The sequence below is a fragment of the Phodopus roborovskii genome, unplaced genomic scaffold (assembly GCF_943737965.1).
Source record: "Phodopus roborovskii unplaced genomic scaffold, PHOROB, whole genome shotgun sequence".
Taxonomy (NCBI): Eukaryota; Metazoa; Chordata; class Mammalia; order Rodentia; family Cricetidae; genus Phodopus; species Phodopus roborovskii.
Window position 1 is genome coordinate 7,248,002 of NW_026126639.1, and position 22,731 is coordinate 7,270,732.

The 22,731-nt window shown below is 44.0% G+C and overlaps 1 protein-coding gene across 3 annotated transcripts in view; it reads right to left on the bottom strand.

The window, feature by feature from the left end:
* Positions 1-14,623: 14,623 nt before the first annotated feature.
* Positions 14,624-22,731, bottom strand: part of Dennd5b (DENN domain containing 5B) — a 100,999-nt gene continuing 92,891 nt past the window's right edge. For 2 of the 3 annotated variants that reach the window (XM_051173310.1, XM_051173312.1), the window contains 5 exons: positions 21,561-21,748; positions 20,371-20,453; positions 19,665-19,791; positions 18,038-18,212; positions 14,624-15,090 (listed from right to left, as the gene is read on the bottom strand). In XM_051173310.1, the coding sequence (XP_051029267.1) occupies positions 14,907-15,090; positions 18,038-18,212; positions 19,665-19,791; positions 20,371-20,453; positions 21,561-21,748 (757 nt within the window). In that variant the 3' untranslated portion in view covers positions 14,624-14,906. The remainder of the gene's footprint in view (positions 15,091-18,037; positions 18,213-19,664; positions 19,792-20,370; positions 20,454-21,560; positions 21,749-22,731) is intronic. The other variant, XR_007833619.1, reaches the window with a different exon arrangement.

The window sequence follows — 22,731 nt, forward strand, 5'->3', positions numbered from 1 at the left end:
TCCAGCCTCCCCACAGAATGAAAGGTATAAGATGGTCAGGTCAGGTCATGTCCTAAGTGACAAAACTGGAATTCAGGTGAATTCTCTCCCTCCAACCCACTCCCTTTTGTAAAAATTCAGCCATGAGTGTGTAGCAGTCTACACATATGACCTCAGTGCCAGGAGTACCCAGGACACTTGGGTGCAAACAGTACAGTCAGATTGCTTTTCTGTAGTCTCTAGGACTCAGGGACCATTGCATTCCAGCCCAGCAGGACCCAGTGACAGACAGGCCAGGCCAAGCCTAGGGTGCCCCTGGGCTCTCAGTGTGTGTGGTAGGGTTGGGGGTGGCGGCCCTGCTATGCAAAGTTCCAGAAAGTTAAAGTTGCAAGAAGACACGAGGTTCCACTTTCCAGTTTCACTTTTGCAGGGACCACACGCACAGGGAGCTTGAGCGATCCTGAACCACCCTGGAAGGCGCCCTTCCCCCACTCCATTCAGAAAATTGGAGTGTGCCCCCAGTGCACCAAGTAAGTGACTGTTTGAGCGCCTGTTGACATTAAGTGGATCCATGTGTCCCAGGACAAGGATTAAGAGGCCTGGGGAGAATCGTGCCAACTTCCTCTCTCTGACTACAAGTGCCACAATCTGGAGGCTTGGGTATGGACTGGACACTGGTCACTTACAGGAAAGACCACGCACGGCTAGAGATGGAAGATGCAGACGTTGCCAGCTCTAGAACTCAGGATGGGGAATCAGGTGTGGAGGCAGGCAGGGGTTCTGTGCAAACACTGGATATCTATTACTGTGTGCTTGACTTCCCAAACACTAGTTTAAGACACCAGATTTGCTTGGTTGGGCTCTGCCTGGCTGATTTTTCTGGAAGTAACAGTGATGCTGCCTGCTGGGATGCCCCTTAGCAGAGAAAGACCCCGTTCCAGGCCCACTCACAGGAATAGTGCTGCAAGACTTCCTCCCCAGGCACAGGCAAAGGCTGTGTAGAGCAAGGGAGAGCAGAAAACAAAACCAAACCAAACCTACACTTCCCAGATAACCCACCCAGCCTTAGAATTCATACCCCATCACTATTTTGGTATTCTATTATTCAGAATTGCACTCAGAAACTGCCCTGGAGGGAAGGGGATTGTGCAGGAGCAGGAATGCCAGGAGGAATAACAGGGCCCACAGGACTCAGTTGGGAGGCTGAAGGTAGGGCAGTGAACACAGGCATAGTTCAGTATGGTTGCATGGAGAGGTTCCTAGAGGTAGAGACGTGTGTGTGTGTGTGTGTGTGTGTGTGTGTGTGTGTGTGTGTGTGTGTGCAGAGCTGACCCATACAGTGTCACCTTTTAAAGAAGGAGAACTTCATCCTGGTGTCTACATGGAAAAGATGGCTATTAAAATAATCCCAGCACAAAAACAACTGGACCATCAAAACAAAGACAAACAAAACAGAGATAGATAGATGATAGATAGATAGATAGATAGATAGATAGATAGATAGATAGAGAGGCAACCAGTAATCCTAAATCACGGTAGTGATAAGAGAGGCAGAGTGCAATAGGGATCAAATTCAGGGCTGCATGTGTGTTCAGGAAGCACTCTACCAACGCTCCAGCCCTGTTGTGAGACTGGGATTTGCTACCTTGGCCACACTTACACTCAAGGACTCCTCCTCTGACTCTTAAATGCTGGGATTGTGAGTACAGCATCCTGCCCAGATGAAGGAATTAAAGGCTTTCTGGTTTGAGTAGGCGAAGTCATTCTCTGAGATGAAGCCCATGGTCAAAGGTAGGATATATACGTTGAGAGGTAGATGAATGGGATGGAAGTCTGGACACCCCTCAGAGGAATGCGGAGAGATGCAGACTAGAGCATCAGAAGTGTCTGCCACTAGGCCTGGCTCTGTTTCCGTTTTCCGAACATAAGCCAGAATCCTAAGCTAACTGCCCTGACAGTCTGGGCATTCCTATCACCAGTGCAGCTTGGTAGGACTCAGGCATTATGCTGGCCTGCCCCCTGTCACCTGGCGGTACCCTGGCCATCCACAGGACCCTACTCTCACCGTTCCTTAGTTGACTCTAGTTCTGTGTAGAGCTGAAGCCTCATGGGCTTCATCCACTTTGGCATGTCCATTGTGCATCCTTGTTCAGCTCATGCCCTGGCAGTCATGTAGCTGGCACTTAAGGATGTAGCTTCTGGCACTACCGGGAGACACAATCTCATAGCAATTTCCCTGATCCTCTGGCTCTTACAATCTCCCTGCCCCTTCTTCTGCAGTGTTTCCCTAGCCTTTGAGGGAGGAGTGTTGTATGGTTTCATCAACAGGGATAGGACTGTACAACTGCATTGAGATTAGTGTAGTTTTCTGTAAAGGTCCTATTGCAAAGAGAAATTTCCTTGTTGAAAGGTAAGGGCTACACTTATCTGTGAGTAAAGCAAAAATGTTTAGATTGTAGTTAGGGATTATGTTGGTTTAGTAAGTGGTGGTTGTGGCATCTCCTCCAAGACTCAAGACTTCACTAGACCTGGACAGCTGGCTAGGTTTCCAGTACTGGGCAGTTTCCTTCTTGAGTCATAAATCCAATTAGAGAGCTGTTGGTTACTGCCAGGGTACACACGCCACTATTGCAACCTTAGGGGTATTGTGCCATGCTGGCCATTATTGTGGTTCATAGGCGTGATAGTCGGGCAGGACTACTGTCTACTTCTGTCCTCTGGAAGCTTGCATGGCACCTTCTGGTCCCACGAAAGCTAGTCTTCGGGGAGAAGGCTTTCACGTCAATTCAGGCTTAGGAAATTCTGGGCCCTGTGTTTGACGTGCATGGTGTATTCAGCAACAGAGACTTCCTTTCTACTCCTATGGAGCAACCAAGGGCAACAGCAATAGGCTGTATGTTTTGGGAGTCTCTTGGACAACCTTGATCAATAACTCAAAAGAAGGCTTGTCATATCTGGTTTTTATTAGGTAGTCTTTGGCTCTTGGGGGGAGCACTGTTGTCCCAGATGAGGAAAGTTCATCTAAGATATATATTTATACACAGAATTACATGTGTTATACATTTTTTTAGATAGTTATTAGTGATTCCTTTTGATATTTTCAAATATTCTTACTGCTATTTTGTCTCCTTCCTCCTCCTGTATTTTCCTGCCTCTCACCCACTCCTAGAGCCTCTTTCACCCTTTTCCCTGACCAGATCTCTTGTACTCAGCTATTCCCCAAGCACCCTACCCCAGCACTGATCCCTTTTTACTTTCCTAGTTTTTGTAGTTACCCCCCCAAACATCTGAACGTTTGGAGCTAGCAGCTTCAGATGAGAGAGGACATTTGACACCTGTCTTTCTGGGTCTGGTTATCTCACTCAATATGATCTTTTCTTGTTTCAATCATTTACCTGCAAATTTCATGATTTAATTTTTCTTTACAGCTGAATAGCATTCCTAGTGCACATGTAACATACTGTCATTATCCATTTGTTGGTAGAAGGACATTTAGATTGTTTTTACTTCCTAGCTGTCACGCACAGGGCAGCAATGGACATGGATGATCAAGTATCTGTGGAGTAGGTTGAATCCCTTGGGTTTGTACCAAAGAGTGTCTGTACTCTTCTTTGTCCTTGGTAGTTAAAAGCTCTTCCCAGCCAGGCTGTGGTGGCTCACGCCTTTAATCCCATCACTTGGGAGGCAGAGGCAGTTTGATGCCGTGAGTTTGATGCCAGTCTGATCTACTGAATGAGTTCTAGGACAGCCTCCAAAGCTAGAAGAGAAACACTGTATCGGAAAGCCAACAAAAACAAACAAACAAATAAATAAAATAAAAAATAAAAAAACTCTTCCCAGCTTCTTGGGTAGATTGTATAGACAAGTAAGATCCAAAAACAAACAGTAGGTTCTCTAGTCCCACTCAGAGCAGTAGGCCCCTTCAGTCTCGTGGGAACAACATTCACAATTCACCACTCATTTTACATTTTCCAAGATTGAGTTGAAGTTCTTTCTCTAGTTTGGCCCTTTCCTTGAAATCTTACAAGGTATTTATCCATTTTTTAAATGTCTTATATAAAATTCAATCTCCAGTAGGCCATGAAGACAAAGACCAGGAAGCCAGCACACCTCAGGTCCTAGTGGTTTATGCCTAGTGGCTGTGAGGCTCATCTTACACCAGTGGGCTCAGTCAAGGCCAATCACATAATGGAAGCCCTTTGGCTTCACCTTACTGGGCGGAGGGGTTTCATTGATCTCCAATTCCCTCAGGGTCTCTACAGGCAATTTAGGGTTTTTCTTCAAAACAAACTTAATCTCAATCTAATTAATCCTTAGAGAGATGCAAATAAAGTTTTTTTTTTTTAAAAAAAATATCTGGACAACATGAATGGACAAATGAATAGATAGATATTGAAGCCAACAACACTCTGGGAAAGTGACTCACTTTCCCAGAAAAGGGTTCTGAACCAAGTGCTCCAAGTCACTCTTCAACCTAGGTAATCCCACTTCTATGAAAATATCCTAGGGGTATAATCAAAAGGTGCAGCCAAGCATTTATGAACAGGGGTATTCACTGCAGGGGCATAACGGGGAAGGATTAAGTGTCACTCAAAAACCCTCCCACCCTCTATAATGGAACGGGGTGTGGCAAGGATTTAAGTGTCCACCCTGTGTTGGACACTTGGATGAACAAGACAGGTAAATCCCCAGGAAGATGAAGTCACTAAAATGCAAGGTCTGGTAGAGAAATCTAAGTTTGCTCCCATTATTTCTGGGGGACATATGACACATTGAATCAACCTCATCTTTCTGCCATGAACAGTTACCAAGTCAAAAGAATTTCCACTCAAAGGATCTCAATGTGACCTCTCCCTTGCTTTCCAAAGCCTACCTTAAGCCCCTGGAGTAACCTGACACCAGTTGGAAGACCAGGCCCCTGAGGAGTTTCTAGTCCAGGAAGTCACTTCACTACCTCTGGGCCTGTTTTTAATCAGATTCGTGAAAGAAGGGATCAGCCCAATTTTTGAGGTCTTTTTTAGTCTTGCAACTTGGGGTCTGTGTGATTAACTAGGTGTGAGTGGAGGAATATTAAACCTCAGTTCAAGAGAGGTAACTGAAACACTTCAGAATCTGGTCACAAACAGAAAAAGATCAGGAGGGGAGTCAAAGTGTGCGTGTGCGTGTGCGTGTGCGTGTGCGTGTGGTGGCCAGAGGCTGGTAGGAGTCTTCCTTGATCACTCTATATATTAAGGCAGGATTGAAAGGGAATGTCCTTCTGTATGCTGTGAATGTTTCTCTTATTGGTTGATGAATAAAGCTGTTTCGACCAATGGACAGGCAGGATGTAGCCAGGCAGGAAGTAGAGGCAAGGTTACCAGACTAGAATTCTTGGAAGAGGAACACAGAGGGTAAGTAGTGATAGAGATGCCAGCTTGCTCAGGGCTTCCCCTTATTTCTGCTGAGGGAGGGCTACCATGCCAACCTAACATGAGCACTGAGGGGCCAAAGCTTATCCTTTGGCCTGTGCAGCAGCAAAAGTTTTATCTTCCCAGCATAACCCTTCCCCCCCTCAGCTCCCCCCCCCCCCCACAGTGTATGGCTATGAGTCTGGCTATATATCCTTGGAGGGAATTCACTATGTAGTCCAGGCCAGCCTCAAAATCCCAGTAATTCACCAAATGATGGAATTACGGATCTCAACGACCACTCCTACGTATTCCCGTTCTTATTTATTTGTGTGGATGTGTAAGACCCTCGGAATGCGGAGTCTCCCAGTTTCGGTCGGTACCCCCAAGAACTACGGTGGCTCTCCTACCTGTACTCTGTACTGCTCATGCTACTTACTCCCTTGCTTCCGCTGGCTGGCAACTCTTGTGTGATATTTCGTTTGTATTCTGACAAATAAGCCTGCTTGGAGTCAGAGGGCAAAGATAGCCATAGTTAAGTATTGAGGTCTGGAGGACTGTGCAGAGAGGAAACAGGAAGTGATGGGGGGGGGCGCAGGGAGAGGATCTCAGCCCTTTTGGATGGAGGGAGAGGAGAGGTAGGAAGCAACTGTTGGCTGCTCCTGGTTCTCTGATCGTCCATGTTCTTATCCCATTATTTGACTCCCAGTTTTTTACTAAGATATACATGCACATACATGCGCGCACACACACACACACACACACACACCTTTTTGTAAGATGTCTCTGTGTGGTTATTTGGGAGCTGGCTTTTGAGATCTTTCTGTTATAGGAGAGATATGCCCTCTCACTTAAGAGTCACTCTTTACTAAAGTTCCTGGCCCACCAGGGCTGAGGCCCAAACAAGAGTTGGTGTTGAACAGAGGCTTTACTAACCTGTCTACACCATAGGCTCATGCATTCCACAAACACTGACATCCTAAATCTTTCTCGGGGCCTGGCCCCAGGTTACACTTCAAACACTTTAAACAGAGACAGGAGGTTGCAAGTCTGACTGCTTAGGAAGAGGGGGATTTGCACAGTGCAGGTATTGCTGGAATTAAGTATACCAGAGTTGTTCTTTTTAAATAGTTGTTACCTAGGGTCACCTTGCCCACCTGACAGAATTATATTTTTATGTATCAGAACTAGATACTACAGTAAACAAACAGCAAAGACGGGTCACCTTTCTCAGCCCTAACTTTCCATGGGAAGTCAAATAATAAGATGAGAGACTAATTTCAGACAGAGATAAATGATCAACTCTAGAGCCTTGGCTGGTGTGAGTAGCAGAGTCGAGTCTCAGTCAGAATAGTCCAGGAAGCTAGACATTCAACTGTGCCAGGATAAAGCAAAAGGGTGGGTAATGAGTGTAAGTAATTGGAGGGAGGGAGAGGACTGGAGAGATGATGGCTCAAGGTTAGGAGCACTTGTTGCTCGTGCAGAGGGACCTAGTTTCATTCCCAAAAACCACACAGCAGCTCACAACCATCTGTAACTCCATTTCCAGGGGACCCAATGACCCCTTCTGACCTCTTCAGAAACCAGGTACATACTTGGTGCACATCTGTACAGGCAAGAAAAACATTTATACATATAAGAATTTTAAAAGAGCACATAAGCAATTATTAACTAAACACTTGTGACAACAACAACAGATTGTCAGGAATCAGAGCACATACGTCTATTTCCAGCACTTTGGGAGATGGAGGCAGGAGGATCCAGACTTCAAGGTCACCTTCCAGAATGACATATCAAGTCTGTGGCCAACATGGGACTGCTTTGTTTTTAATGTCTTTTCAGTTATGTCTTAATTTGTTTTTTCCTGTTGCTGTGGTACCCTGAAAACAATTTAAAGGCTGAAAGGTCAATTCCAGATCACAGTTCAAGAGTACAGAAGAAATCAAGGCTTCTCGTCGGAAGCTGGAAACAGCTCAGGGATGAAAAGGGATGAATGCAGTCAGTTCCTCTTCTCCGTTTATACAGTTCGGGATCCCAGCTGTGGAATAACCGGAGGTGCTGTGGGGCCATCTTTCTGTACACTGTGAATATGTGTTACCCTCACTGGTTAATAACAATAAAAGCTGCTTGGCCAGGGTTAGGTGGAACTATCAAACCAAGAACTCAGATGAGAAAGGCAGAGACCGAAGAGACTCCAGCCAGCCACCCAAGAAGCAAGGTGATGGGAGATGTTGTTCTGTAAATATGTTTCTCTTATTGGTTAATGAATAAAGCACTGTTGGCCAATAGGAAAGCAAGATAGGTGGGACTAGGAGACAAGTTATTCTGGGAGAGGAGAGTCGTGATGTGATCTCAGGAGGAGAGGACTTGAGTCTGGTGTTCTCCGTAAGATAAAACTATGTAAAAATACATACATTAGTGATTATGGGTTAATATTTAAGACAGAGATAGCCAAAAAGAAGCTCTAGACACTGGCCAACAGCAATATATTAATACAGCATCTCTGTGTATTATTGGGGCTGACGTGGCTGTGGGACCAGGCTGGCGGGAAAGTAATACCAGAGAACCAGAACCAGTAAGGTCACTGCCATGTGGCAATAAATAGATTGAGATCTGGTGCCCTCTTCTGGTGTGCAGGCAGAACACTGTATACATAATAATAAAAAAATATTAAGGGGAGGGGAGGCTGGAGCGATGGCTCAGTGGTTAGAAGAATTGGCTTTTAGCACCTGGGTTCAATTCCCAGCACCAACATGGCAGCTCACAATGTCTGTAGCTCTGGTCCCGGGGATCCGGCATACAGACATGCACGGAAAATACCAATGCACATAAAATAAAAATAAATTAGCTAAAAAGAATTTAAAAAAAAAAAGTAGAAGGAAGTTAGCAATAAGCCTGAGCTGTTTGGCCAAGTATTTTGTAATTAATTAACATTAAGTCTCTATTATTTAAAAGTGGCTGCGGGACAGGGAGGGACAGAGAAACCTCTCTTTACACAGAAGGCTATTTCCAGGTGGTTCTAGTTGATTACTAATACTAATTATCGAAAACTATAAAAACAAGCATGCATTTTAAAAATAAGCTCTGGGATTAAAGGCATGTGTCGCCATATCCTGCTAAGGAAATCTTTGTTTTGTTTTGTTTTGGGGGGGGGGTGGAGGATAGGATTTCTCTGTGTAACAGCTCTCAGCTCTGGCGTCCTGGAACTTGCTCTGTAGGTCAGGCTAGCCTCGAAGTCACAGAGATCCACCTGCCTCTGCCTCCCAAGTGCTGGGATTGAAGGCGTGCGCCACCACTGCCTGGCAACCGTGGCAACTTTTCTCAAGGAAAACGTTGAATTGAGGCTGGTTTAGTTACAGAGGGTTAGTCCATTATCATTATGGTGGTGTACTGGCAGACAAGGTGCTAGAATGGTGGCTGAGAGTTCTATATCTTGATAGGAAGGCAACAGTAAGTGAACCGAGTGCCACGATGGGCACAGCCTGCGCATATGAGACCTTAAAGCCTGCCCTAATAGTGACACGCTTCCTCAAACAAGACTACACCTACACCCCCTAACAGTGCCAGTCCCTCCCGGCCAAACATTCAAACACACGTGTCTATGGGGGCCATATCTAGTCGAACCACCACATGGGATAATCACATGTTCAGCAGGGTTTTACTTCCTTTTCTATTTAATAATTTTAGTTTCATCTCTGCTTTTTTAAGTGTTTTATCTTGTGAAACTTTTAGTAAGATCCTCCAACAACGAAACAAAGTACCAACCCCAGTTTTATTTGTAAAGAACAAAGCATGAAAAGTCATATTTAAATGTACTCCAAAACCTGAAAAATCCATGTCAGTTTGTTCGATATGTTAAAGTGCTTAATATCACAATACTCTTCAGACTTCATATTATGTTCAGATGGGGGAGGGGAGAAAAATTCCAGTTCAGACATACGTTGTTAATAATACAAAGGAAAACAATATAATTTAAACAGGGAATTATTAATTAAAAGCAAACAAACAAACACAGGGTATCTTTACATGTGGTTCAAGTACAGCAGATTTTTTTTTTTTAATTCTGTTTTACATCCTCATTTGACCTTATTATTCCCTTCTGCATCAAAACTTGTTTAAAATACATATTGGATTCAATCCACAAATAAATGGACCAAGCACAGCTCCTTCCTACATAAGTAAGGATATGACAGAACACTTTGAAAGAGGGGGAAAGTTGATTTTTTTTCCCCAGTTGCATATAAATATAAATATCTCAATGTGCCTTTCAGAATTTTTACCTTATCCCTTAAAGAGAAATCAGATTTGGATTTAATGTTCTCTTTTGTTGGGGTACAGAGCCAGGGCCTTGCGTATGCTAAGCATATATATGACTGAGCTCCACTCCAGTCCTTCCTTGGCTTCTATCTGTCATACTGTAAAAGAGCAAACCTTTTCAAAGAGCTTAAAATTCAGTTTGATCCTGCAGACTTGTATATGTATTTTAATAGAAAAAAAGGACAGTTTTCTCTTTGTTATGCTAAATGATAATGCAATAAATAGTTACATAAGAAACAAGTATTTCTAAAAGCACAGATACTTGCCAAGTATGGTGGTGATGCCTTTGATTCCAGCACTCGGGAGGCAGAGGTAGGAGGATCTCTGTAAGTTCAAGGCCGACTTGGTCTATAGATTAAGTTCCAGGACAGCCAGGGCTGCTACACAGAGAAACCCTGTCTTGAAAAACAAAAACAGAACAAACACATAAAAACCAAAACCAAACCAAACCAACTAACCAGACAGGAAAGACAGAGGCCTGGAAATAGTACTTTCGCTATCAAACAATCAATAAAGGTGTGTTAATGCTGATATATGTGAGTAAAGTTCAGAGAACCCTTTCAACACATGAAAAGGGTAGACTAGCCTCTGTAGACCTCAGAGAAAATGTTCACAATTCCCTCACCAAAAAAAAAAAAAAAAAAAAGTCTATTGGAAAGCCATTATTCTTTGAAGATATTTCACATTACGAAGAGCTCTATTCCCAATGCCGTCAAATATTTTCCTGGGGATTTGATGTCCTTGTCTACTGCCTCATCTTTTAAAATATGCTACACATGAGGTGCTATATATATATAGTCTTAATCTACTTTTCATTACATTTACATATATGTGCTCACTGTCCAAAAAAGGAAGTAGAAGGAACTTAGTATTACTCATAGTGTTACAGAATTTCATTAATTTCTTAAAAAGTCATGTTAAATAAATCCCACAGAACTAGAGAAGCTATAGTAAGTACAAATATCTAAAATGAATTGTAGATGAAACTCAACCTTTGCAAGTTTTGGGTTCCCTCTATCAAGTTTTCATTCCCAGTGGGAAACAAGGTCAGGCTGGGAGGCTCAACTTGTTCTTGGCAGCCTACTTTTCCTACTCACATGGAGAATGTCAGTCATGCTAAGGCGCTCAGGACCCCCTTCCTCCCACAGCATAGAAAACTTTTCACATATAATATAGAAACCATTGTAAAGCCGCCATAAAGGTGACATGAAGATTGAGGTTAGAGGTTTTAGTATTCAAGAAAAATACTTGGCAAATAAGCATTTGAAGGAGCTAAGATTTTTTTGGCAATTTTATTTTTGACTGCTGAGGATAGAAACCCTGGTTTTGTACATAGTACACGAACACTCCACTGGACTACATCCCCAGCCATGGCATCTCAATAAAAAAAATTTTTTTTTGTATTTTATGAATGTTTTTATTTTATGAGTGTTTTGCTTACATGTATATATGTTCACCTTACTAGGTACCTAAAGAGGTCAGAAGAAGGCATGGATGTCCCGTAACTACAGTAACACATGTGGTTAAGTCACCATGCAGGTGGCTGGGCACTGAACCTGGGTCTTCTGTAAGAGTTGGCAGTGCTCTTAACTGCTTAGCTCTCACTTCAGCCTTGCAAATTTAACTTTAAAACAAATCACTTCCAAGTTATTATGTAGAATATTAATTATGGTCCCAGGTATTTGCTTTAAAGTGGTTTGGACAATCACACACACAGGAGCAGTTTTGACTTTCATTTACTTTGAGGTGATTCAAAAGCACAGTACTAGCTTAAACAAAAATGCACAGCAAGAAGGGTGCCTGTTGCGGGGTCCTTACAATGTCAGCTCAGATGGTTATCATTAGGATAAAGTTCCTGGGGATCTTGGATTCCATGGCAGGTGAGGTTGACCAAGGCAGGGGACAAACATGCCAGGCAGACAGAGCTTCTGTGAGAAGTTTATTAGAAAGGGGAGGGAAGGGAGAGGAAAGAGGTAAAGAGACACAGAGACAGAGAGAGGACAGAAGAGAAGGAGGAGACAGGAAAGAAAGTGTAAGTGGGCAGGGGTCTTTCTTTTAAAGGGGTCCTTTGCACCCGCGTGCAGACCATGCAACCCCAAAACCCTGGGCTGACCAGGGTACTGCCTGAGTGCATTCTGCCAGGTGACAGGGGCAGGCCAGCATAGCATCATGCCTGAGTCCTTACAGTTATGCACATTTGTTCTGATGAATTTGCTTCTGTGGTGATGTAAGTAAGTTTCATATTGATTCAGTTTGTTATAAGCCACATGGTAAGTTTTACTTCTTTATCATTTGTAATAGGGAACCCCAAACTCATTGGGAGCATTCTTCTTATTTACCACATCCTAAGGTCTTCATGGTGTCTCCACATATCATATGTATTCCATATGGCAAAGATTTACCACCAATGGGAAACACAAAGGAAATGGCTTACGGGCCAGTCAAGCAGCTCCCAAGAGGCCCAGTTCTGTAAGCAGGTGCCACATACACCAAGGAATAGGGCCAGCCTTTGAGAGGATGTATGGTAGTTTTAATCAGTCACTTCACTAGTTCATCCAAATGATACCACATGGTAACTGTTATAAGTAACTTTTTTTTGGGGGGGGGGTATTACTTTTTAAGTAACAGTTTTAAACACAAGAGGAAATGCAACTCTGCTCCGGATTTTTGCGACAGATGTAATGTCTGAAAAGATAAGGACAAGTATGACTTTAGCCCCAGCACTTGGGAGGCAGAGACAGGTGGATGTCCACGAGTTTGAGGCCAGCCTGGTGTACACAGTGAGTGCCAGGACAGACTCCAAAGCTGCACAGAGAAACCAAGTCTCGAGAAAACCAAACCAAACCAAACCAAACCAAATCAAACAAACAAACAACAAAAAAAAAAAGAGTTAAAGAACAGTTTGTTGGGCAGGGCACTCACTTGAATATTCCCTCATTCAGGAGGCAGAGGCATGTAGATCTCTGTGAGTTCCAGGTCAGCCTGGTCTACAAATGGAGCTACACAGAGAGTTCCTGCTTTACAAACAACAACAACACAATTTAACTTAAGTATCAGTCCTTACTAAGTGTTACAAAATATTGCTTCACATCTGTACAGGTGAGTGAAGATTCAACAGAAGAAATAACTATTAAGTAAGAATGCCTTGAAGGTTGGTTTCATGCAGTCTGATGTGGTTAAAAAAAAAAAAAAAAAAAAAAAAAAAGGCATAAACTCCAAATCCTGTGTTGTCAAGGGGTAAAGGGCAAGACTGTGAGCTCCTTGACTCTGTTTCCACCTGTAAAATGAAGCTGCGCTAGCTGACTCAGTTGTGGCATACTCACTTAAAATCTATCCAGTGCTCAGTGTCAGGGTGATGGCCCGATGGGAAAAGAGAACAATAAAACCCTGGAATGGACCATTTATAGCTTCTGGATGTTTGCCATAGCAGGGTTATGTCTCTAGAATAAGTCTCATACTACTTCAGACACACTTTTATTTTAGGTGAACACATTCCTGGCTTACCCAGGTCGTCTGGAGCCCTTTTCTATTCATATTCCCAAGAGCTGTTCCCTGGCTGGACAGTGAGTGTGATACAGGTAGTGAGGCCCCTGGTCTCTTAGTCTCCTCCTATAGTAAATAAGAAACCACGCTGGTGGCAGGAGCCCGGGGCCCTCCGATTGCACGAGGCTCCTCAGAGCCTGTAGCTCTCTCCGCTCTTCAGCAACAACTGGGAATAAACCTGGAGCTCTGCGGAGGCAATTTTGCTACTAACAGGGTGTCAGTGCCTAATTAAGAGTTCTACGGCTTTACTTACCAGAAGATAAAGACCTATGTAATTGCTAACATATTTATCTAGCTTAAAAACCAGACTATCACACTAGAAAGTTCTAACTTCCGGCCTTTCTAAATCTTTGTCTCAACTTCACTTCTCAGGCTGGCTCTTAACTTCTCTGTGCCTATTCAATCGCCTCACATTTCCCTGAAAAACCCTGAGAGGGTTCATTCTTTCTCTCTGCCCCTGTTATTTGCATTATCATGGTCAACAAATACTTTCACAAAAGCATTCCAATCACACAGAGACCTCCTTCTCCCACATTCCTTCCATTTCCTGAGGTGGGCGGGGGGGGGGGGCAGGCAGAGGGGATGGCTGGAAGCTAACAAAGACAGGGTTGGTAGTCTAGCTGGTTACAGAGTTTAGATGGCCAAGTGAAAAGTGCAGAGTCACACTGTCGTCGCCCCCCCCCCCCCCCCCCGCGACCAGTTATTATGACTATACGGCTAATACTGAAATTCATTATCTCCAAGGTATCCTCAAACAACAGTAACAAAAATTCCAAGAATGAAGCTACTTCAGGCTAATCTTTCCAAATTAAAGAAACGGTAATCTCACACTTGAACTCACTTCTCAGGGCTTCTTGTGTTTTCTTTCCAATTAGTCGGGCTCTTGGGATCCGGTCTGTGTGTGCCTGTGTCCCGAGACAGGGTTTTACTATGTAGCTCTGTCTGGCCTGCAACTCAGAGGAAAGATCCACCTGCCTCTGCCTCCCCAGTGCTGTGACTAAAGGTGTGAGCCCCCCAGGCCCTGCTGGGGTCTGGTATTTAAAATACCTCAATTATATCTTTTACTTGTACCAACTGGAAAAGTTTCACCAAGCTGGAGAAGTGACTCATAATGTAAACATATTAAAATGGTTTATGACTTAAAGGTACAAGGAAGGCTGTCCTACAGTATATAAAGTTGTGCACATTCACCACACACAGGACGGGACTCCAGGAACGATGGCTGCTCCAGAACAATACACTGCATTCCGGTTCCTTTGAGACACCTGGAGGGAAGAAGAAGCCCTACTGGGCGTGCGGTTTACACGTTTGCCGGCTCCCTGACTAGCACCACTTTCCCCACACCCAACTCTTTTTTTTTTTTTTTTTAAAGCTACTTATTTTAAGTCACAGGAATATTCAATCTAAGAAAAGTATCTTATTAGAGTAATATAATTTCTTAAAGATAGCATATTTACACACATCTAACACATGAAAATACTCTGTTTTATACTAAATCTCAGGTTCAAATGAACTACAATACAGCACTTTGCCTCGTGTGCAGAGTGGAGATTGTTCGACTGGGCTTCCGCTGCACTGACCAGGCAGGGCTCACTATTGTCAGATCAGTGCAAATAGGTCCCACAGGCAGGGGGTAGGTTCAGGAGCCAGGGGCAGGATGAAGAGTTTCTGTCAGCTGGTTTACACATCTACTCCTTTGATTAGAGACCCTTCCAAGACTATGGTGAAATCCTGAATGGTCTGCAGAATTCGGATAAGGGAGTTGACAGTCATGTGGTCTCGGAGGAGTGCGCTCTCTTCATACATTCGGGTGATGGCAGGACATTCTGCTAGCAATGGAATCCACTGTGGGAGCAGGTGATCCCTACAGACCCAAACAGAAACAGCATCTGAGCTCTGGGGGATACATTGTAACTGGCCCTCCCTTGTGTCTTTCCCTTCAATTATCAGCCTATTGAAACAATAATACTACAATAAATTAAGAGTTCTCCTAGGAGCAGCTGTGGTGGCACACACCGGTTTAGTCCAAGCAACTGGGAAGCAGATGCAGGCAGATCTCTAAGTCTGAGGTTAGCTTTGTTGATTATAATGAGTTCCCTGTCTCAAAGTAAAATAAAAGTTCCCCCAAGAACCTTCTCCTGGGAGAAGGCTGAAGTCTTGGGTGCAGTCAGAGGAAGAACTAGCCCACAACAAAAACAGACATGCCAGTGACCTTGTAGGAGAGACTAGGAGCTTAAACAGTAATGGGTGGATTCACACTGGTAGGACAACTTTGTAGTCATGATCCCTGGTCTCCTATTCAATCTGTTATGGTGGACGCTTCACCCCAGCCCCTGGCATCCATATACTCAAGAGTCTGGAATGTTATGTGAAGTTCCACCCAAGCCCCACTCCCCTATCTCCCTCCAAACCCTGCTGCATCTCTAAAGCCCACCAAACGATCACCCCTTCCCCCAGAGATGCTCAAGACCACTCCCACAGGGTATTTAAACTGCCCCCCAGAAAATAGACATTCCTTTTATGGGTCTTTCTTTTCTGTCTCCTCTCTGGGGGGGGGAGGCTGGACAGCCATCCAGGAGCCTTGTACCCATTAAACCTGGGCTTTTTCTAATTTGGTTTGATTTGGTCTGATTTGGAATGCTGCATCTGCAGAGAGGCATGCTTATCAGGGTGCAGAAACTTTCCACAACCCTTTTCCTCAAGTCGGGGCCCTATGTTTGACTTAGAGTCTGTCTCTGTCTCTCTTCTCAATGTGGCCACACTGAATAAATCTCCCCTTTTCGGCTTTTCTGTATTATTATTATTTTTTTAATGTATGTGTGCTTGTGTGCCTGGTGTGTACAAAGCCTACAGAGGCCAGAAGTGTTGGCCACACCCCCTAGAGTCAGGGGTTATTTGCTGCTTGATGTGGGTGCTGGGAATTGAACCAGGGTCCTCTAGAAGAGCAGTGAGTGATCTTAACTGCTGAGTCATCTCTCCAGCCCCTGCTTTCAGTATTAATTTATTCGTTTTACTTTGCTTAACCAGGATAGGTAGCTGAGCCTGGCTGGCTTGTGGCACAAGCTGTGACCCACAGGTCAGGCATGAACAATACACAATGTACAAACACTAGGGAGGGTAAAGAGGGATGGTGCTTAACCCAGCCAAATTCTGTGTTAATGTTAGCACACTCGGGGAGTTAGTTTACATAAAAGGGAGCATTGGTCACACATCCTGTGCCCTACCCTCCTGCCTGTCTGGGAATCAGAGGGTCTAGCTATAGGCTTGTAATGTAGAATCTTACCCATTTTCAGAAAGATGTAAGAATAGAACACATTTCCCTCATGTGGGTTCTGATTCCCCTCTTCAGAGACCCTGCCATGGTCTCTGCATATGCAAGGCCCTGAACTCTCCTAGTGGCCTCTTGTCTGTCCACTATGTAAATGTTAGGTTGCAACCCAGGATAAATCTCACTCAGCACACCCGTGGCCCCTGGCACTTCTCACCCAGCACCCTTACCCTAACCCTCTCCATCTCAGGAGCTTCCCTTGGCCTAGCCTGATCCCTCAAAACTAACCCTAACCCTTGCTCCAGACCACCTCTCTTGCTCTCTCTCCCCTTCTCTCCTCTCACGGTCCAGTTTAGTTGCAGGCCATGATCAGCCTGGATTCTTCGCTCTGCCTGCTTTCTCCCTTAGATCTAGAGTAAAAGTCTTCTCCACACTTTAGGAGTAGTCATGCCAACACCCTTTTTATTTCATTTCTTTGTTCAGGTAATGACTTTGCTAATTAACTAAGTATTCCTGGGTAATCAATCCATCTCAGTGTCCCTCTCGAATCCCCTCCTGAGTAAGTGCTGGCTAGGCACTTGAGAGGCAGAGGCAGGCAGATCTCTGTGAGTTCAAGACCAGCCAGGTCTACAAAGGAAGTTCCCATAGAGAAATCCTGTCTCAAAAAAACAAAAAGAAAAACAAACAAAAACCACTTGAATTAGTTTGATTTTCACTAAATGTCCCTTCCTCCCCTGCTCAGTGCTGCAGATTTAACCCAGGTCTTCCCCCCTAATCCTAATTCCCTAGTCTGGTCCTGAACTTGCTCTGTGGCCAAAGCAATACCCAAACTTGTGATTTGTCTGCCTTTGCTTCTGGAAGAGCTGGTATCACAGACCCTTGCCATGAGGAATGGCTATTTTCTTTTCTTACTATGTGGTTTTGGGATAGTTTGCTAATATCTTTAGGGCTATCTGATTCCTATTTTCTCACTTATAAAATAGATAGATGGGAGCTGGAGAGATGGCTCAGTGTTTACAGCACTTGTTGCTTATGCAGAGAATCTAGGTCCAATTTCCAGGACCCACATGGCACTCACACCTGACTGTAACTCCAGCCCCTCTTCTGGTTGCTGCAAGGCACCAGGCAATTAGCACATACATACATGCAGGAAGGCAAAAGAACATACATTTATTTATTTATTTTTGGCTTTTAGCAGCAGGATTTCTCTCTGTAGCCCTAGCTGTCCTGGGACTTGGTTTGTAGACCAGGCTGGCCTTGAACTCAAAGATCTTCAAGTCTGTTTCCTGAGTGCTAGGATTAATGGTGTGAGCCGCCACACTGAGCAAGGTGAACCACTGATACATAAAATAAAAACACAGAAATCTTTTTAAGAAATGGGTAGATCAGTTCCTACTGCAACAGAAAGGTACCCAGAAACAGCAGTCTCATGATAAGAGCTGGAAAGAAGAAACTCAAGAGATGGCCATAACCTGGTATAACTTTTCTAGACATGTGTTACCCACATAATGAAAACAAGGAAAGCATAACTTTGACTCTGTACCTTGTTCCAAGGCAAACTAGAATCTGGAATTTGCCGTCCTTCCCGATGCTCCTGGGTGCAGTATTAATAGCATTCACATAGTGGCAGAAGGTTTTGCAAGATGATTTCTGAGTGAGTACATCATCTTCATTGTCTAAAATCTGGTCCGTGGTTTCAAAATAAGCCACTGCTTTCTCTGAGGAAGACAGGCAGAATCACACTACACTACAGCAGTCATAGATAGAAATGTCATCCAATTTATTCTGGAAACTCTACTGGGGCTTGGAGTCACAGTCCCCTAATCCAATCATTACTTCATCACTGACTTCAGAATGAATTACATGCCACCACCACCTGGCAGTAATTTCTTTTCTTTTTTTCTCTTTTTTGGAGACAGGGTTTCCTTGTGTAAATACCCTTGGCTGTCATGGAACTCGATTTGTAGACCAGGTTGGCCTTGAACTCACTGAGATCCTCCTGCCTCTGTCTACAGAGTGCTGGGACTAAAGGCGTTAGCCACCACTGTCCAGATGACATTCCAGAGGTATGGAAGGTTTATTCTTTTTAAATATCTTCATGAAAAAGAAATTGGCATTAAAAAAAGGATTAAAAAGACAGACAGAGAGAAAAGGAACCACAAAATGAAAGGGATTATCTTTTAAGAGTAGACCCTTACAGGAATAACACAGTGACCATTTGACCATTAAGATGGTGCCCTCCTCTAGAACAGCTGCCTTCAGTACGATTGTTAAATGGACCTTAATGGGCCTTGTGGAGTACTGCCTAAATCTGAGAGACGTAGGCATTAGAGTCAAGAGCAGCAAAACTCTAAGCTTCCCAGAAAGGAGAGGGAATAAAATCACTCTTAGGTGCCTTGCCAATTTTCCTTTATTTGCTTGAAAGTCCTGAGTTCATGTAGGCCAAATTCATAAACACAAAATGGCTCACTGACCCTTTAAAGAAACTGGGAGTTCCAGAATTCTACATATCTAAAGGGGGAAAAAAACAATTGGAAGACTTAGGCACTTTTTTTTTTGACTTAGGACACTTTATTAAAAGACTTGTTTATGTTTATTTTACATGTATAGGAGTTTTGCCTGCCTGTATGCCTGTCTGTGTATGCCACGGGAGTACAGTACCTTCAGATGCCAGCAAAGGGCATCAGATCCCCTGGAATTACAGTTAAAGAGAGTTGTGCGCCATCGTGTGGTTGCTGAGAAACAATCCCAGTCCTCTGGAAGAGCAGCAAAAGCTCTTAACTGCTGAGCTCCATCCAGCCTCCTTTTATTTTAGTAAACACTTATTTTGTGTGTTTCTGTGTTGGGGCAACTTGTGGGAGTTAGTTCTCTTTTTCCATCCCACAGGTCCCTGGGATCAAACTCAGTGCCTCTGCTAGATGAGCCCTCATTACCCCCAAACAAACCAGTGTGTTACTACTTTTTATTCATTTAAAATTTTGGCTTTCTGAGTTTTTTTATTTATTCATTTTATATATAGTGTCCTGCCTGCATGTATCCCTGCAGGCCAGAAGAGGGCACCAGATCTCATTACAGATGGTTGTGAGCCACCATCTCTGCAGCCCCAGGTTTCTGAGCTTTTAAAGAAACACTTCAGTGGCTTTATAATAACATTCATCTACTTAATTTACCTACAAAGTCCCAGATGAAGACATTCTTGTGAAAGATGCGGGCAGATTTGAACCCATGATGGAAAACCTGTTCCAGTGCAGCAACCAGGCCATTTTCTCCACACAGCAGCACGGTGAGGCTTCCTCTCTGTAAACCACAATGTCAACACAGTAACCAGGGAATTCTGCTGCTTAAACAAAACAAAACAAAACAAAACAAAACAAAGACAACCAACACTAGCGGGGCCGTGGAGGTGGCTCAGTGGTAAAGAGCACTGGCTGCTCTTTCAGAGGACCTGGGTTCAGTTCCCAGCACCCACAAGATGGCTCACAGCCATCCTTAACTGTAGTTCCAGGGGAATCAATGCTCACTTCTAGCTTTCCAGGCACCAGGCACACATGTGGTACACAGACATGCATGCAAACAAAACACTTACACATATGAAATAAAGCAACCCCCCACCCCTCCCCCAAATAACAACCACACTAGAGAAATAAGAGCTGAGTGAGGGTAGTCAGGCGGGGATGATGCATGACTTTAATCCCAGCACTCATGAGGCAGGTAGATTCTGGGCCAGCTGGTCTATAGAACAAGTTCCAGGATAGCCAGGGCGACACAGAGAAACTCTGTCTCAACAAAAAACAAAAAACCAAAACAACAACAAAAAAAAAAACCTGCTCGTAACAAAGCCCAGCTATACATACAACTTTATCACCCCCAGAATACCTCCTTCTCAGGTTTATGAAAGTGCTTCACAATATTGTTCACAGCTTCTCCTATTCCTTCCTGGATCTGTCCAGCATTGGGTTCTGCAAAAATAATTAATAGCATCCACGTTCTTGTGAGAAATAAATGAACCAAAATACTATGGGATATTCAACTGTAAGTTTCTGCAGGAAAAACTTCATCCAAGCAAGCTAGCTTTTCCAGAGACCCCATGGAGTTTGCCACTGGACAAAATGGCTAAGTCAGAGGGCTTGTGATACACTGGAAAAGAATCCAAGAGACCTGAGACTCAAATCCCAGCCACACTACCCGCAAACCATAACCCAAGCTACGAGTCTAATTTCCTCTGGCTTTTCTCAACTGAAAATAATTGAAAAACAAAACCAAGGGCTGGAGAGATGGCTCAGGGATTAAGAGCACTGGCTGCTCTTCCAGAGGTCTTAAGTTCAATTCCCAGCAACCACATGATAGCTTACAACCATCCTTAATGAGATTTGGTGCCTTTTTCTGGCATCCAGGCACACATGCATGAAGAACACTGTATACATAAAAAAATAAATAAATCTTAACAAAAACAGAACAAAACCAAAACCAACAAGCACCCCTCCCTAAGAAAACAGAACAAGATATTCCATGCAATCACATGGCAGGGACCCTATCTTGAAGTGCAACAACTCTCCATATGTGAGGGGTGAAGTGAGGAAGATCCCCTTCCTCATTACTCAGGGGTTCCCAGAGGAGAATCTTGCAGGTATCTGCTAAGGCTTTGAGGCTCTCAGTGACCTATGTGAAATTCTGCTGTTGTGGTTTAAGGGAAGAGGCTAGAAAGCACGTGGTATACTGGCTGGAGGTCAGGCTTGCTTTCTTTCCTTCCTTTCCCTTCCCTCCCCTCCCCTTCCCTTCCTTGCTCCATCTATGGTAGCTTGGTGGGCTGCCTGAATGGGACCTGGATGGCAGCGGAGGTTTGAAAGGGAATTGCCCCCCACAGGCTCATACATTTGAATGCTTGGGACCCAGTTGGTGGGTGCTGGGAATGGAACTCAGGTCCTTATGCGTGGGAAGAAAGCACTGTACCTTCTGAGTCATTCCCCAGCCCATCTTTGTAAATCTCCTCACTGTGATTCATTAACACAACTGTTTTCTGGCCATGGAAGCCTGCAATAACTGAGGTACACTAGGAAACAACTCACTGGAGGTCTTTCCCGTTAGTGAAGTGATACTCAGTCTTCTGGTTGTCGTGGGAGATCTCTGCTGTGGTGGAGTCCGACACTGCTTTCCTAGGTCTTCATCTGAAGCTGATGTCATCAATTCTCCAATGAGAATTCTCTCTAGGCTTCCATCATCAATGCCTTTCCCCAGCCACCGCCCACACGGAAATCTGACAGGGTAGGAAATTTTTTTTTTTTTTTTTTTTTATTTAACATCTTTTGAATCAACTTTTGTTGTCATCGTGAACTTACTCTGGTCTCCAGAAATCCCATGAATCTACATTTTTAAAACTAGGATTATGTTTTGTTTTTTATTTTGAGATGGGTTCTTACTCTGTTGCTAAGGCTATCCTAGAATTTACTATGCGAAGGCTATCAGGCTCTAACTACAGGCAATCTTCTGCCTCAGTTTCTGGAGTGCGGGTATTACAGGCCTGCTGAGTGACATCACTGTTGGCTTCCACTGTTTTAACTGTTATAAAAACGGCATTGTAGGTAAAGTCCATGGTGCTAATATCTGAGGACTGTTCATTCCATCGTGAGAAATTTAAAAAATATAGAACAGCTAGGTGTGGTAATATATGCCTTTAATTCTAGCATTTGGGAGGCAGAGCTCTGTGAATTCCAAGACAGCTTGGTCTATATCAGTACTACATAGAGAAAGTATACAGACATACGAAATTAAAATTTTACTATTTTGTATTTATGAGTGTGTGTCTGCATGCGTGTCTGTGTGCACATGTATGCCTGAGCCTGAAGAGGCCAGAGTTTAAGTATGGGATCTCTGGGGTCGGAGCTACAGAGGACTGATCTGCCATGCAGGTGCTGGGAACTGAAAGGAATAAGCCCTCTTAACCGCCAAGCTGTTTCTCTAGCCTCCACAATCTGTTTCACCAAAGAACAAATATTTCTTGTTATTCATGTCTGTGTATGTGTGCATTTGTGTGTGCTGTGTACACACATGTGCAGATGCATGTGATACCCATGGAGGCCAGCAAAGGCACTGGATATCCTGGGGCTGGAGTTGCAGGTAGTTGTAAGCTACCTGAGGTGGGTACTGAGATCTGAACTTGGGTTACCTGGAAGAGGAGCAAGTGCTCTTATTGCTGAGCCCATCTCATCAGCCCCAATCTGTTTGTTTAAAAAGGATTTT